At 34.4% G+C, this 16,603-nt stretch overlaps 3 protein-coding genes across 9 annotated transcripts in view; 1 reads left to right on the top strand and 2 right to left on the bottom strand.

Annotated features, from left to right (window-relative positions):
- Positions 1-1,989: 1,989 nt before the first annotated feature.
- LOC104773424 (probable calcium-binding protein CML44) lies at positions 1,990-2,986 on the bottom strand. Its single transcript, XM_010498034.2, has one exon. It carries the CDS (start codon positions 2,723-2,725, stop codon positions 2,243-2,245), a length of 483 nt encoding a protein of 160 aa, XP_010496336.1. The 5' UTR covers positions 2,726-2,986; the 3' UTR covers positions 1,990-2,242.
- Positions 2,987-7,650: 4,664 nt separating this feature from the next.
- LOC104773422 lies at positions 7,651-11,125 on the top strand. Of its 4 annotated transcripts, XM_010498033.2 has the most exons (6): positions 7,671-7,769; positions 8,124-8,855; positions 9,893-9,961; positions 10,059-10,275; positions 10,465-10,553; positions 10,773-11,125. In XM_010498033.2, the coding sequence occupies exons 2-6, from the start codon at positions 8,133-8,135 to the stop codon at positions 10,839-10,841; spliced, it is 1,167 nt and encodes a 388-aa protein (XP_010496335.1). In that variant the 5' UTR covers positions 7,671-7,769; positions 8,124-8,132; the 3' UTR covers positions 10,842-11,125. The 4 variants fall into 4 exon arrangements, with proteins under 4 accessions (XP_019098198.1, XP_019098196.1, XP_010496335.1 ...); XM_019242653.1 differs by lacking the exons at positions 9,893-9,961; positions 10,059-10,275; positions 10,465-10,553; positions 10,773-11,125 and adding exons at positions 9,022-9,238; positions 9,428-9,516; positions 9,736-9,810 and having other exon boundaries at positions 7,651-7,769; positions 8,164-8,924; XM_019242651.1 differs by lacking the exons at positions 9,893-9,961; positions 10,059-10,275; positions 10,465-10,553; positions 10,773-11,125 and adding exons at positions 9,022-9,238; positions 9,428-9,516; positions 9,736-9,810 and having other exon boundaries at positions 7,651-7,769; positions 8,124-8,924.
- A 423-nt stretch (positions 11,126-11,548) lies between these two features.
- The window catches only part of LOC104773421 (uncharacterized protein At1g21580-like), a 10,539-nt gene continuing 5,484 nt past the window's right edge, over positions 11,549-16,603 (bottom strand). The window contains exons 2-13 of one of the 4 annotated variants that reach the window (XM_010498029.2): positions 16,024-16,240; positions 15,596-15,791; positions 15,346-15,496; positions 15,151-15,238; positions 14,894-14,968; positions 14,551-14,641; positions 14,197-14,467; positions 14,079-14,121; positions 13,910-14,013; positions 13,422-13,622; positions 12,299-12,526; positions 11,549-12,106 (exon numbers count right to left, since the gene is read on the bottom strand). In XM_010498029.2, the coding sequence (XP_010496331.1) occupies positions 12,338-12,526; positions 13,422-13,622; positions 13,910-14,013; positions 14,079-14,121; positions 14,197-14,467; positions 14,551-14,641; positions 14,894-14,968; positions 15,151-15,238; positions 15,346-15,496; positions 15,596-15,791; positions 16,024-16,240 (1,626 nt within the window). In that variant the 3' untranslated portion in view covers positions 11,549-12,106; positions 12,299-12,337. Of the gene's footprint in view, positions 12,107-12,298; positions 12,527-13,193; positions 13,623-13,909; positions 14,014-14,078; positions 14,122-14,196; positions 14,468-14,550; positions 14,642-14,893; positions 14,969-15,150; positions 15,239-15,345; positions 15,514-15,595; positions 15,792-16,023; positions 16,595-16,603 lie in introns of those variants that run through there. The other 3 variants (XM_010498031.2, XM_010498027.2, XM_019242659.1) reach the window with 3 other exon arrangements.

Below are 16,603 nucleotides of genomic sequence, written 5' to 3'. Positions count from 1 at the left end.
GGATCCCTCGAGACGCCAACGCTAGGGCTGATTGTCTTGCTCGATCTTCACGATCTTTAATTTCTGAAACTAATTTTGTAAACTCTTATCCTCCTGTTTGGGCCACCAACCTTGGAGTTCTCTTTTAATTATTAATGTTTGGTTGAAAAAAAAAAAACAATTACATATGCAAAAAGCCACAACTTGTACACATAATTAAATGTCGAGAAGATTAGTCCCTACTATTATTTTCAAAAGCCGAGTGATTCATGTGACACTGAGAGTGAGTGTACACTAAAACATGTAAACCCGGAGAGATGAACATCGGCAGTGGATGGTGAGATGATTCAATGTAGATATGTATGGGTAGCTTAGAAGTTATATCCATATTTATTGAATCTCTGCATCACCCAACACATACGGATCCATTAATTTCATATGTATAGACTCAAATGCTAATGTCCCTGCCAAATTTAGCATCATGAAGATATTTCTCATTTGAGATGGAAACTTTTTAGCTTTTACTTGAATAGATACTAGTTTCCCACATGGTTCTAGTTTCGGTTAAAAAGGTAACATATGTCATGTTCGTAAAATAAATACACATGGTTATCAAGTTCTGTAGCATCACTGACATTATTGTCCTTCGAATTTAAAATTTCATTGGAAATGAGATAATTTTACTAAACCAAGAAAAACCTATTCCTGTTGGTTTAACAAGATGAGAGAAGCCTTATCGAAACAACTGATGAAAGTTTCCAATTAGAAACACATAGTAAAATCATATATGATACAGATGTTCAGTTCATAATCTATGATTCTATGGTATCAAGCAGAACAGTATTATACACTTTGAACAATAATGGAAAAAAAGCAGATTACAGTGAAACCGTCAAGACAAAAAAAAATCAGCTAACTTGATGGGAGACATAGATATATGGTAGTACATAACTACATATCTTCACAATGATCATACGCTTAACAGTTTCTTGCCACAACCTTTTTCTTCCACATGGCTTCAAAGTGTAAATAGATTATGTTACTTTTATGTTTTGTGCTTTCATATATGAGACATGGATTTTCCCTAGTAGAGAATTGTTTCAAGTTGAACAATATGGAGCTTCTACTACGTAATCTCATGTGAGCATATCTCATGAAAAAAAAAATCAAATCCAAGAAAGAGAAGAAAGAAAAAAAATGAACATAGTAACACTAACTTTTATCCACAACTTCCACCATGACTATAACTACAGCTTTTATGCTTTAGATCGACCATAAACTTTTCCTTTCTCCATTACCAATGTTGTAGAGCGCATCAATTCCACCATAGCGAACGAACAAAAAATATCCACTTCATCATCAGAAGCTTACATATGCTTCTATGATCCAAAGATTATATACATTACATTTTTGAGTGGGGTAACTTGTACCCACTAACATATAAAAAACTAAAAAAAATTACACTACAATAAATGATTAAAGTAGTAAAATGGTTTGGACTTGGAGTACCCACAATAAATACACACAAAGTGGCCAATTTGATGGGTCAGTTTTCTTAATTAGTTGATAAAGTTAGTGTGACTAATGCTCATTTTTTCTTGGATGTGATTCATGTTAGGAGCTAATAATCTGATTTTGCAGGAAGAAGAAACATCTATCACTATGAGTATGTAAGTTTTCATTTGCAAATTTGGTTAAAAATCAGATATCATGTGCCTAACAATGCTAGTGATTTTTCCATGGGTTTGAAGGGTTACTGAGAAACAAAATAATCAAACATTCAGCTAATTGGTTACAAGGATATGGTTGGTAATCATATCTTTACAACGATCTCACGCAAAACTATATATTTCTTTTGTCACAATATCTCTTTTCCCCCTCCACATGGCTTGAAATTATCATAGATAATTTTATATCTGAGGTTTTGTGCTTTCATATGAGACTTGGATTCCTTAATGTATAACTGTTCCAAGTTGAACAATTTGGAAAAGAAACACAACTTTTAAGACATTAAAGCTTAAGCTGGAATTATTATAACACACTGAAAAGGATCATCCATATATACATATGTACAATACTAATGGCTTAGTGATATCAGAAGAGCCATTTTTCATTACAAAAACTTGATCACAGTAAAAGACATAGTTTATACATTAACACATCACAAAATTATATATACTTCACACTTTCAAAGTTTTTACGCATAACTCACAAAAACATGTAAGATGATGGACTATACGCAAATATGTGTATTATCATATCACTAGACATGTAAGATCATGTTCTTGAATTCTTCAAAGTCAACAAAACCATCAAGATTCTTGTCATGAACTCGAATCATTCTTCCACAATCCCACGCCTTTGCCTCCTCTTCGAACCCTAGTCGTTCCAACACATCACGAAGCTCCTCCGCAGAGATATAACCATCTCCGTTCACATCGAACACATTAAACGCCCTCACAATCGCTTCATCATCACCATCAACAACAACAACATCATTATTGGTATTCGTCACTTTGCTATCTAAAACGGTGTCGTGGTAGAACCGAAGGAACTCGTCTAGATCGAGGCTCTGTTTACCAACGATCAGTTCAAGCTCGTCGGGAGTGTGTTCTGCCCAACCGAGTTTCTCAAGAATCCAACAGAGCTCGTCGAGAGTCACAAGCCCGTCTTGGTTCTTGTCGAGCTGCTTGAACATTCTTCGGAGATCGTTTGTGCTTATGAATGAAGAAGAAGTACAATCCATAGATTTTGTCTCTGGTTTCTGATAAAGGATTCAAGAAGGGTAGTTTTTGGACCTTTTTGTTTGGTGATATTGGTGAAATGGGTATAAGTAATCTGATAAGACTTTAGAGAAAGTTTTCAATGTTTATCGTCTATTGACGTTATACACGTACAGCTCTTTCTATATATGATTGAGTGTGTACGGAAGAGATTAGACGGAGGAAGTTTCCCAGAAATGGGAAGTGAGAACGACTAAAATTCCGTAAAAGGACGTTTCTAGAAGAAAAGTCATATTAAAATCACGACGTTTATCTAATATTCTTGTTGTCAAAAACTATGACATGTAGCTAATTTTATATGGAAAGTTAGATAGTTTATGACTCCACTAATTATAATCTTTGATTTTTTTGTGGTTGTTGTTATATCGATCAACCGTAAAACACAAATAAAGAATGGTAAGAAACTTTACTTGGTTACCAATTCACTTTCTGTTATAGAGAAGTCTAACCTAAATCACAATCTTACACTGTCAAAAAAATTAAAACACAATTTTGCATAATCTGTGATTAAGAAGAACATTTGCGACAAGTACTAAACTAAATTGTTCTATAAACGTAGGACTTTTTGGATATGTAAATAGCACTAAGCAATAGAGTCTGTGGCGCAGAAGAAAAGTGGTGTCATATTCCAATATTGACATATGGAAGGTTCGGTAATGTTCTCGAGCGTCGTGGCGTTATCGTACGCTCCCCAATTACTAGACATTTTATCACCGGCCAAGGGCCAAGGCCACATACATTCTCATTAACAAATTTTCCCATTTCCCAGTAAACAAAAGAAGAAAAAAAAAAGAAATTACAAAAAAGACGTTAATTGCTAATTACATAATTTGTGGATATAAATAAAATAAAAATCAAACAAAAAGAGGAAAACCATGTATTTATCATTTCAATCTCCTATTTCTATAATCAACTAGGTGCTTCCCCACGCAATGTGTGGGTTGTGGTGTAATTGACACTTTCTTGTTTTTTTTTTGGTCTTTTTGTTTTCTCTTTTGTATTATTTCGTTTTAGTTAGGCATATACGGGCTTTGCCGTCACTTTTATTTATACACTATATGTTTATACCATTTCGTTTAGATGTGTATAATTGTGGTGTTTATTTTTTATGAATTATGAAGATGTTGTTTCTTGCTTTTGAGGATCCAATCTTATCATTGACTGATATTGTTTCCAATACATTTATTGTATTATAGATTTTCTAATTAACTGCTTATGTAAACCCTTCATACGTTGATGTTACAATAATAAGTTATTTTTTAAAAATATCTTCCGTGTAAGTGATTATGTTTGTATGCCCATGTTTTGGTCTAATATCAATAAGATCGTTTCTGTTTTTCTTTAGTTGGCTTTGAAACCAATATTGAGTTAAGCAAATAATGGGTCGAATTATGGTGTTAATAAGTAATATAAATTCATATATATATATATTGTATATATGTGACTATAAATTTAGCTAACTAAAAAATTATGTAATATTTAAATACAATCTTGAATATATATATATATATATATATTTATTTGTGGGAGGAATGTATGAAATTATTGGATAGAAGTTATTTTTGAGTTAAATGACCTTTAATGTCTTTAAAGTGAGTTAAATATTAATAAATTTTTATATGTGTCTTGACTTTTTTTAAAAGGAATACCAAGTGTTTCCTTCCAAATTTGAAGTGATATAGTATTTTAGTTTTCTTATATGATTTTATGAACTTCAATGTAAAAGTTTTTCAAAGTAATAAGTACACTCACTGATTGAATTATAAAATTTGGAGAAATGTTTATTTCGTTTAATCATCTGCTCTTTTAAATAAATTAAATAAGTATGTTGTTATTCCTACAAATAGGACAACATATATTATAGTTTAACCATGGAGTTAAGCAATGGAAATGGAACTTGTGATTGCAAGACAAAATGCTTATATGTTACACATTGATCGTTTAAAAATGAATAGGAACATCTAATTCTCAAATAAAGTTGATTGTTTTGTTAAAACCAACATATGTGAATTTAAATTTAACTATGCAAATTTAAAAAATAAATATGAATAGATTAGAAAGGCAAGAAATATAAAAGAAATATTTTTTTATATAAATAAAATAAAAATTGAAAACAATGTTAAATATATATAATACTTTCTACATTAAAATATAGAATCAAACTCTTACAAGTTACAACACATATGAGATATAACAACATTTGATATTGGTAGGAGAGGAGGAGAGAATGTTTACTATAAGATGGTAATCCAAATTAGATAATGGAGATGAATCTTTAAAAAATAGAACAATGTAATATCTATATATATATAATACTTTCTAAATTAAAATATAGAATCAAACTCTTACAACACATATGAGATATAACAACATTTGATATTGGTGGGAGAGGAAGAGAGAATGATTACTTATAAGATAATAATCCAAATTAGATAAAGGAGATAAATCTTTTAAAATAAGAACAATGTAAAATATATATCATGTAGTCTCTAAAATTAAAATTTAGCATTAACAATTTACAATGATATTTCTTTTTTTTTTACAACCCATACAAAATAAGAAATCAAAAATAATAAAAAAAAAACGAAAAATGATTTGAGGTATTGTAGAAGAGAATGAGAGAATGTGAAAATGAGATAGTAAAAGAATGTCAATATGAGAGAATGATAGATTGAGAGAATGCTTATTTATATGATAAGAAAAGATGAAAGTTACATTTAGAACTATAGGGTTACAATAATAATTTATTGTGTTTGAATAAAATTGAGTGGTAGAATATGATTAATGCATAATTTATTTTATTTTCAGTTATAATTTTATTTTAATGTGTGAGTTAAATGTATTGTGTTTATTGAGTCTTAAATATTGTTTAAAGCAATTAGAAGGCAAATAAAAAAATAAATAAAAAATTAGAAAACATTAAATGAAAATCAACCAATAAGGAGAGACAAAAAGCTTACTTTTATATACATGATATATTGCTTTAAACTTTGAAATGAGAAATATATTATAAACAATAATTTTACATGAGAAATATATTAATTTAGCCAACCAAAATATGAATATAAGTTTAGCCAACCAAAATAAATAAAAAATATTAAAATTTAACCAAAAATAATTTCTCTTGAAAGATAATAAGTTAGTAGGAGGAATGAATTAATGTACAATTATTGGATAGGAGTTACATTTGAGTTAAATGGAGTTACATGTCTTTAATTATAAATAAATATTTTAATTTTTTATAACCTAAAATAAAAGGAATACCAAGTGGCTGAATCAAAATTCACATGATTTGGTTGTTTGTTGATATAAACTCAACACTTACACATAATATTTCAAAATAAAAAATATTACTTTTTAAGTGACAAACTAAATTAGTTTTCTTATAAAATTATATGAATTCTTCAATCTCAATAATTTTTAAAATCCCAAGGATAACTTATATTTTTTTGGTTTTCTCTCATCAATTTAATTTATAGTGCTAGATTTCATACTAATGGTTTCATCTTTAGAGAATTTAGTGAAATGATATTTTTAAAATTATATTTTATTTTTATATTTAAGTTCCAGTTGAATATGTTTTTTTTTTTTGATCATTTTTTATTTTGATTAAAGACACAAAAAACCAATTGTTTAATTATGTTCTTTTTGTTTTCAAAAACCTCAAATCATAAAAAAAAAAATATATATATATATATATATATTATATTGATCTCTGCAGATTTAACAATTGGATCACAAAACAAAATAGTCTTTATAAATGGATAAATGGATAATTATATTGATCTTTAAATATTATATTGATCTTTATAAATTATTAAAAATGATACATGAATATGTGAGATAACCAGAGACATAATAGATAATTACATATGGATCATTTCAACTTTATGATCTTATTGTGTGGTGAATATTGTAAGGAAGTATGAAAATAATGACTTATAAGATGTTAATATAAAATAGAAAATGGAGATAAACATTTTAAAAGATTAAAATAAATATATAAGATATACATATCATACAAACTCTAAAACTAAGCTTTTACAATGATATTTGATTTGATTTTTTATAACCCATACAACAACAATAACAAAAAAAATACAAAACAAAACAAAAAAAAACAAAAAAGAGATTTAAGAGTAGTGGAAGAAGATGAGAGAATGAAAGAGTGATAGACTAAGAGACAGAGCCGGCCTTGACACATGATTGTGGCCTTAAATATAAGATGCATTTTCGCGGCCATTTTTCATAAATGTTTCAGTAGCCTAGTTGGCTTGAGTAAGCGATTTCAAGTTTGAGGTTCCGTGATCAAACCTCCTCTCTTACAGTTTTACCATTTTTTCTTTTTTTATCTCTCTAAAACTAAGTTATTAATCAGCCCATAATACATTTTGGCTTGTAGCCTATTATTACTCAGCGACGGCTCTGCTAAGAGAATAAGATAATGAGTATTTATAGGAAGAGAAATGATGAAAAATTGCATTTAGAAAAATGAGAGTTACAATTCTAATTTATTGTTTTGTTTCAATACAATTAATTAATACAACTTAGTGGAGAAATAAAGTTAATGCATAATTTATAGGGAGAAGCTATAAAGATTTCAGTTTTATATTATGTGAGTTAAATGTGAAAATTAATTGTTTTTAAATTTGTGTTTTAATATAAATTTTTTTATTTATTAAAATTGCATTGTCAAGTGGACCAATAAGGAGAGACTGAAACTCTACTTTTATATATGATTTTCATTTTAGTACCAAAATAATGAACAAAAACCTAAGCCCAATAATGGCCTTATTCTTTATCTGGGCCTGAATTGAAGTCAACGGGTTTGTGTTAAATAAAGACAAAACACAATTTCCCAAAAACAATTGGCGCTTTACTACTGACTGACTCACTCTCCTCTACAGTGAAGTTGGAGTGGGTGGCGAGATGTTCCGATGAGAGAAGCAATTAATTCTGTTTTTTCTCAAGCCACTAAATTTTAGGGCTTCTCTTTGATCGAATTTGGTAAGTGATCCCATTCCACTCGACTACGTATCTTCTTCTTCTTCTTTTTCGAGTTTTGATTAATTGTGTTGTGTCTTGTGTGTGTTCTAACTCTCTCTCTCTACTCCTGCATGCGCCAGTTTGGTCGCAACGAGAATTTGCATGTACGAGTGGTCACTGAATCGATTTCAAATTTAACTATTTTTGAAGGATTATGAGTCAATGGAAGTGTCGGATTAGTTGTTTCTAAATGTTTAATTTTGCATCTTGAAATCTTGTTTTTGTTTTTCCTGGAATCTGCTATGAATTTAAGTGAATGCTATGTGTCAATTTAAGGAATCTGATTGTTTTTGCTTGTTTGTTTTGTGATTGAAGTGATTTAAGATGAGAAATTTGATGAATTGTGCCGCTGCAGCAATGAAACCTGTGAAGGAGGAGTTTGTGACGATAGACTTAGACGATGGAGGTGAAGATGTTCTTTGTGGTGAAGTTAACGTGGAATGTATGATGGATGCGGAGGAAATTAACACTTCTGATGATGATGATGATGGTGATGATTGGGATACCAAAATTGATCATCAGTATATGTACTTGTTGGATAGTTTCAAAGAAGATGGGAATACATATCTGAGTGATAATCCACTTAGGTCTATCAGGTATGAAGTAGATAACGGAGGATACGACAATCGCAGATTTAAAGCAGCAGCGGTTACAAAGGAAGACCAAAACACTGTTCGTGTTGTGACCAAGAAGAATTTTGAATCAAAGCCTCATCATGTTCAAGCAAGCTCAAGGAAGACAACAACGAAAGAAGCAGGTTCAAGGCAGAGAAGAGAGAATAGTGTGGCTGAGAAGAGTGTTGAAGCAACGCTCATTACTACGAGTCATGTGAAAAGTAACTCACCACCACAACAACATGGTAGTGGTAATGCTAGCGAGAAGGAAGAGAATTTGGCGGATCACGATGAGAATTACAAAGCTTATCTCACATGGTTAGTGGAGAATTTGAAAAGTTCAACAACTACAACTGAAAAGGAGATACAAGTAAAATGTGAAGAGGAGGATTTTGCAATGTCTTTTTCTGATTCTGATTCTGATACTATTGTGGTTGGAGATCGTCCGTTTCTGGATGGAGAGGATTCTCCATTTGTGCCATCCAAAAGTTATAGAGTGGTTGTATGTTTCATCACCTTCACTCACCTTTGCTTTTTTGCCTCAAAAACAATTCCCTTTCTTGACACTTTTTGTTGTTTTGGTTGGAATGTTTTTTAAGGATTTGGATGACAAGAGAAGTGATGAACGGAGTTCTTGGTTTAGGAAGGAGATAATGAATGTTCTGAAGCAGCCATACACTCTAACAGAGCTCACGGAACTTCACAATGAAGCATCGGTGCAAAGAAGGTCAACCCGACATGTAGAACTACGAGATGGAACTGAGTTTAACTTTAAAACGAAGAAAAAGAGACCTTCATATCTCGACGAGTATCCAGGTAAAGTTACCAGACAGAAGTTGGCATATATGTTCTTGGACGTTTATGCTTTGCTTAGCTATCTTGTAGAATCAATTTGTTGGAATTCAAAAAATAAACTGAAAAGGCTATCTCCTAATTCCAAACAAATGTGTTAGGGAGAGTGTTATTTACCTTCATATAAAGTTTTGCTTTGTTTTGATTTCACAGACTTCAAAAAGGAGTATCTTGATTCTTTACATGACGCTGATGAGCGTAAAGCTCTGAACCTGTTGCGCGGGTTTATCTTTTATTTAACGGTAAGTGATCACGGTTTATCTTGTCTTTTCAATCATTCTACAGAGTAAGGATACTTTGTCTGCAATTCGTTTAATCCTGAAAACTTGTCTTCTTGCCACCTGAAGTTGTCCATTAGGGTCATCCTTATTTGATCATTACTATATACAAAATGATCAGTTATATAAATGAAAGAATCGATTGCACTATGGATTTAAACATTTGATGTTGTTGTTTCGCAGAATGTGGTTCGTGATGATGCATTCAAACCATGGCTTGATCATGAATGTTTGAAGACCAGATGTCTCTGACAAAAATAAGAGTATCAGCACTTGGAGTTCTGATACAAGACTAGTATTTCCGTTNTCTTTTTCTGATTCTGATTCTGATACTATTGTGGTTGGAGATCGTCCGTTTCTGGATGGAGAGGATTCTCCATTTGTGCCATCCAAAAGTTATAGAGTGGTTGTATGTTTCATCACCTTCACTCACCTTTGCTTTTTTGCCTCAAAAACAATTCCCTTTCTTGACACTTTTTGTTGTTTTGGTTGGAATGTTTTTTAAGGATTTGGATGACAAGAGAAGTGATGAACGGAGTTCTTGGTTTAGGAAGGAGATAATGAATGTTCTGAAGCAGCCATACACTCTAACAGAGCTCACGGAACTTCACAATGAAGCATCGGTGCAAAGAAGGTCAACCCGACATGTAGAACTACGAGATGGAACTGAGTTTAACTTTAAAACGAAGAAAAAGAGACCTTCATATCTCGACGAGTATCCAGGTAAAGTTACCAGACAGAAGTTGGCATATATGTTCTTGGACGTTTATGCTTTGCTTAGCTATCTTGTAGAATCAATTTGTTGGAATTCAAAAAATAAACTGAAAAGGCTATCTCCTAATTCCAAACAAATGTGTTAGGGAGAGTGTTATTTACCTTCATATAAAGTTTTGCTTTGTTTTGATTTCACAGACTTCAAAAAGGAGTATCTTGATTCTTTACATGACGCTGATGAGCGTAAAGCTCTGAACCTGTTGCGCGGGTTTATCTTTTATTTAACGGTAAGTGATCACGGTTTATCTTGTCTTTTCAATCATTCTACAGAGTAAGGATACTTTGTCTGCAATTCGTTTAATCCTGAAAACTTGTCTTCTTGCCACCTGAAGTTGTCCATTAGGGTCATCCTTATTTGATCATTACTATATACAAAATGATCAGTTATATAAATGAAAGAATCGATTGCACTATGGATTTAAACATTTGATGTTGTTGTTTCGCAGAATGTGGTTCGTGATGATGCATTCAAACCATGGCTTGATCATGAATGTTTGAAGACCAGATGTCTCTGACAAAAATAAGAGTATCAGCACTTGGAGTTCTGATACAAGACTAGTATTTCCGTTTTCATGGAAAAATAATTAGGATATGCAAAGACCCTTTGTTTCATGAAATAAGTTCTGGCATGACTTGCTTTTATTGTGTAACAATAGCCTCACCATTGTGTGTGTTGTAGCTCAAGAGTCAAGACTGCCCCAGTGGCATCAGGTTCTGTAATGTGATTATCTCTTCCAAGTCTTTCACCTGCAATAAAGCTTCCAAGTGGACTTGTTGAAAAGGAAACCTGGATTCCAAATGTTGAATGAATCTGTCACAGATAACTATGTACAATTTTTCTCTACACAAGGTATATAACAGTAGAAAACAAGGCTAAATCCCTGAAACAAGGGTTGACTATAGCAAGTTCCTCTCAAGTTAGCAAGTCCAGCAATTTTCTTCCAAAGATCTCCCATTACCACTTGACATACATCTTATCAAACGTTGATTAGTAAACCAAAAATTGCGTGTTTACCTTTGATCCGATTTATAACTTTTGACGAAACAACTCAATCAAACCCCCCCCTCTCAATGAGTAGAGGAGTGTTTTGAAAGTGTCTAGAATCGACAAAACTCTCAAATTAATCCTATAAAATCAGTTTGGCAAAAAAGGATGTAACGTTCTCTAGAGAAAATTGGAGCAAATCAATCTTTTAAATTAGTTGATAAAACGAACCGTAAATCGAGGGGAGAAGATGTTTTTTTAGAGAACAAAAAGTGACTTACCATTACCTGTTACATACCTGTTACATCAGAAACAGCAAAAGCAGAAACCAAAGACAACACAGAACCAGACGAAAACAACTAAAACATTCAAATCCCGAAAACCTAATAAGGAACAACCATCCTCCACCACCGCTGCCGTATCCTCCTTTACGTCTGCCACCAGGCCCACCACCATGTCCCTCCGTCCTCACTTCTGTCACCACCTTTGCTTAAGTAACCGCCAGCACCACCGCTGTATCCTCGTTTGCATCTGCAGCCACTTTCACTCCGCTCTCGTGTCTGCCTCCACTATTGCTTCTGCCAGCACCGCTTCTGTATCCTTCTTCGCGTCTGCCGCCACTACCTCCGCCTCCTCTCCACGGCCTCCTCTCCACGGCCTCCTCCGCCACCACTTCCTCCTGACTGAGCTTTGTCATAGTGAAACTGCGACCTTCGAGCTCTTGTAGATTTCTCATCCTTAAAATGTGATGAATCTGAATCCCCTTGATCCTCTAGTCTCACGATCATTAATGATCTGCGAACAATAAATGAAACAGATCAGGAAAAAGATCCAAGACAGTAGATACAAAAGCGTGAAATCTACAAAGAAAATATAGTGTAGAGGTTGATAGATGCTGATTTATTATAGTCAACCTCTACAAACAAGAAGACAACATATTAGAAATCAAAGGACGTGTAGTTTCTTTTCATAACAGAGATAGCTTACCATTGTACTCAACGAAACAAACTGACAAAATGATGCTTTTTACTGCATCAGAGCTACTGGTCTGATTAGATTGTATATTGAAATTGGTGAATCACTATCACGAGAGATAGATTGCTCGGTGGCTGGATCACTGTTATCACTGGCTTCATACTCAGTATTGCCAAGAGCTATAAAATCGAGGCCTTCCATTCCGAAAACTTCACTATCAGTTGAACATCTATCGAATACCATTGGCTCAGACNACAACACAGAACCAGACGAAAACAACTAAAACATTCAAATCCCGAAAACCTAATAAGGAACAACCATCCTCCACCACCGCTGCCGTATCCTCCTTTACGTCTGCCACCAGGCCCACCACCATGTCCCTCCGTCCTCACTTCTGTCACCACCTTTGCTTAAGTAACCGCCAGCACCACCGCTGTATCCTCGTTTGCATCTGCAGCCACTTTCACTCCGCTCTCGTGTCTGCCTCCACTATTGCTTCTGCCAGCACCGCTTCTGTATCCTTCTTCGCGTCTGCCGCCACTACCTCCGCCTCCTCTCCACGGCCTCCTCTCCACGGCCTCCTCCGCCACCACTTCCTCCTGACTGAGCTTTGTCATAGTGAAACTGCGACCTTCGAGCTCTTGTAGATTTCTCATCCTTAAAATGTGATGAATCTGAATCCCCTTGATCCTCTAGTCTCACGATCATTAATGATCTGCGAACAATAAATGAAACAGATCAGGAAAAAGATCCAAGACAGTAGATACAAAAGCGTGAAATCTACAAAGAAAATATAGTGTAGAGGTTGATAGATGCTGATTTATTATAGTCAACCTCTACAAACAAGAAGACAACATATTAGAAATCAAAGGACGTGTAGTTTCTTTTCATAACAGAGATAGCTTACCATTGTACTCAACGAAACAAACTGACAAAATGATGCTTTTTACTGCATCAGAGCTACTGGTCTGATTAGATTGTATATTGAAATTGGTGAATCACTATCACGAGAGATAGATTGCTCGGTGGCTGGATCACTGTTATCACTGGCTTCATACTCAGTATTGCCAAGAGCTATAAAATCGAGGCCTTCCATTCCGAAAACTTCACTATCAGTTGAACATCTATCGAATACCATTGGCTCAGACTCGGAAAGGACATTGTGAAGTGAACCAAAGTAACGCCCACGGGCATTTTTTTGTGATGGTTCGCTTGGTCTTTTCCTCTTTCTTTCTTTGCTTTGTAACTTGGGGTGGTGGAGCTTGCATTTCGATCCTTTAGAGCATGATCCAGTAGCTTCAAAAACCGGGCAGATATAGGAATGCTTCTTCCGGCACTGTTATTAATATGTAGAGACAGTCCGCAATCATACTTCATCAGGTGTTTGTGACCCAATTGAGAGGGAGAAGTAAAGTATGTGACATAAAGCCAGAGAAGATCTGTTTCCCTTATACTCCTTATGGGATAAGCAACTTAATATGCTATTAAAGTCGTTAACGAATTATATAGAGGTCATCACTATAAGAGTCACTAGTAGTGCAAAAAGATGGTGCATATGCATGTCAACAAGGAATGGATGCGCCAAGTGCATGCAGTGCAATGTATATTAATGTGATAACTTACCTCGTCTCCATCTGAACAGTATCCCTTTAAAAACCCATCACATATAGCGGCGGTCGGGTTGACATGCACATGTCTATATGGACATGCCTCATTGTTGCATAGGCCTGCGTTATAGTTATTAGTATTGTGAGTCACCGCAAAGGGATCTTAGTACAGTGGAAATTCTTACCTTGCAGAAAATAAGAGCAATCAGGCATCCTTTCTGGAATGACCTGTGGAAGAAATACGTGATCCAGTTAGAAATTTCTGTGAAGCACAATTCTGCAGCAATGACTTAGTAGGAAAACCTTGTGAGTCAATTTGCAATTTGCATTGGCACACAATCCATTCAAAAACTTGGTGCAGACTGCAATTTTCGAGGAGTCATGAACATAAGGACATTTTCCGTCATCTTTGTTGCATTTCCCAAATCTTGTGAAAAACTGGCAGTACTTCTTCTTTTTAGCCGACCGCAACCTGACATTGTGCAGGCTCCATCTGACTTTCTCATTTGCCAGCACACGAATTCGTTTCTTTGGATCTCTGACAAGCTGGTTACCATTTCCGAACCGAACATATCTACATAATACATTCAAATGTTTGATTTATGCTCCAGAATGTGGAGTAAAATGAATTAACAAATTGCAATGAGAATTACATACTCTTCATTGCCGATCACCAATCTCTTTGGAATAAACGGTCTTTTCACACCCTTTCCTTTTTCAGAAGTTCCAGCGCACGGTAAATCAACATCTAGCAAAAATTCATGTTTACGCTAATCAGAGATACATAAGGCTAAGACTTATGCAACTAACAGTTTCAAGCCTAGAGAGTTCTCATATCCGATCAAGGCATTTGTTGAGCATCATCAATCACCTAGAATAAGTGACCAGGATCTAATACGTGTGCGTGAGTGTCTGTGTGTGTCAGTCTTTGTCTATGCACATCACATCAACGATATCAAACTATAGCATTTATGTGTGTTTTAAATTAAGGATATCCTACCAGATATTCTCTGAAGGGTTCGTCTTGAAGAGTCCATTTTATAACGAAGGGAACCAAACCTGAAAACGCGCTCTCCTGAAAAATAGAAGTTGATTATAAATATACACTTGAAGTTTCTGGCACCATCACAAGAAACAGTAAGAAATATATTCAAAACAAAAGGGAGATGACGCTTCATAAGAACTTGTCAGGAGGCCTCCCCAAATATAGAATAATTCGTCCAAATAACTGGCCATAGATACCGTGAACCAACTTACGTGCCAGATGGTTTCTGCTCGTTGTCCTAGTATCAGAATTCTTCTCGCTTTCTTTCTTTGAGAATGCAGCCACAGCCAAGGTGGCTTCCTGTAGAAATATGAAAAAAGAAATAGTTGTCTACACCACTTTCAACTGTACCAAAGGAGCAATTATTCATAAACATACGCAGAAGACATTTCAGTGAGGAAACTAACCTCATTAGCTTTTCTCGAGACTCTCTCGATGGACTTGGACCATTTTAAATGCGACCCACCAATACTTAATACCTTGGATTTTCTAAGTGAATACCCATTAGTTGATCTTGTGTAAACTGTATGTCTCTTCCTCATCATTGATAACTTTTGGCTGAATATCAGAATGCCCTGTCATCAAGTTTGCAAACACACAAAAAAAAAAAGAGTTGCAGCTTAAGGAGTATATAAGCACTTTTAGATGCTAACATACCTAATGTTGGAAAAAGAACCATTTCGGTAAGCCGACACTGAATTCATTAATCTTTTCCAGTATGTCACTCTTTTCCAAGGAACAAGTTGTGGCAAAATCTTCTGATATCGCATGTGAGCTATGGGCTTTCTTGGCTGCTGATCATTTTGTGTCCAAACCAGAGAAAACTTTGATTGCTTAAATGGTCGCATGCCAGCTGCCAGTAGAAAAGATTACTACATGTTTTACTTTTGTTATGATAAAATAAAACAAGCATATATGAAAAGGGAATCTGATATGCAACAGTGGACAGATTATTCTCGAAAAAATGAAAAGGACTAAGCCAGAGCAAACAACTTATTCCTTTTCTTTTTCCAAGAATAAACCATCCACTGCTTAGGATCTCCTAACAAAACATGCGCTGAGATATTTTACTTCGCTTTACATACCAGAGTCAGAGAATGCTGAGCTAGAAGATCTTTCTGAAACCATGTTTGCAGCTGATCGTGTATCTAAAGCATCATCAGGCAAGGAAAGTGACTGATTGACAAAGCTCTCTGAATTTCTTACTAGCTGATTTTTACTTCGCTTAAAGTACCCATCAGAGGGAGAAATCTGGTTAAGACTTACACCATGAATATCTGAAGCCGCAACCAACTGATTTGCCTTTCTCTTGACATATACCATTTGTTTCAAATTTAGAGAATCCAAGTTAGGCGGATTTCTCTTCTGCTGGCAATCTGAAGCGTAGCCTGTCTGAATTAGTGTGTCAGATGTCTTGAATATATCCCCACCAGAGAGTGGAACATTAGCTTCTCCTGATGTAGCAGAATCCATGATAGACTCAGGTAAACCGGTGGTAAGGTGATCCATGCTGCAAGATAATGCACATTTTCCTGATGAAGTAACAATGGCATTTGATACTTTGGAAGTGCTGCTGTCTGAGGGAGGCTTTGACTGCTTCTCAAGAGTAAGTATTTTTCCATTGTTAACAAGAGAAGAAATGTTATCAACATCAACCATACTGGA

Source organism: Camelina sativa, unplaced genomic scaffold, assembly GCF_000633955.1.
Source record: "Camelina sativa cultivar DH55 unplaced genomic scaffold, Cs unpScaffold00535, whole genome shotgun sequence".
NCBI classification, from domain to species: Eukaryota; Viridiplantae; Streptophyta; class Magnoliopsida; order Brassicales; family Brassicaceae; genus Camelina; species Camelina sativa.
Note: the sequence above shows the minus strand (reverse complement) of the source record. Positions and strands in the feature narration are given on the sequence as shown.

Bases quoted from the DNA above. Each gene is read 5' to 3' on its own strand.
- LOC104773424 (XM_010498034.2), bottom strand. From the start codon at position 2,725: ATGGATTGTACTTCTTCTTCATTCATAAGCACAAACGATCTCCGAAGA.
- LOC104773422 (XM_010498033.2), top strand. From the start codon at position 8,133: ATGAGAAATTTGATGAATTGTGCCGCTGCAGCAATGAAACCTGTGAAG. The intron at 10,276-10,464 runs GTAAAGTTACCA...TTGATTTCACAG, and splicing joins ATATCTCGACGAGTATCCAG to ACTTCAAAAAGGAGTATCTT. The intron at 10,554-10,772 runs GTAAGTGATCAC...GTTGTTTCGCAG, and splicing joins GGTTTATCTTTTATTTAACG to AATGTGGTTCGTGATGATGC.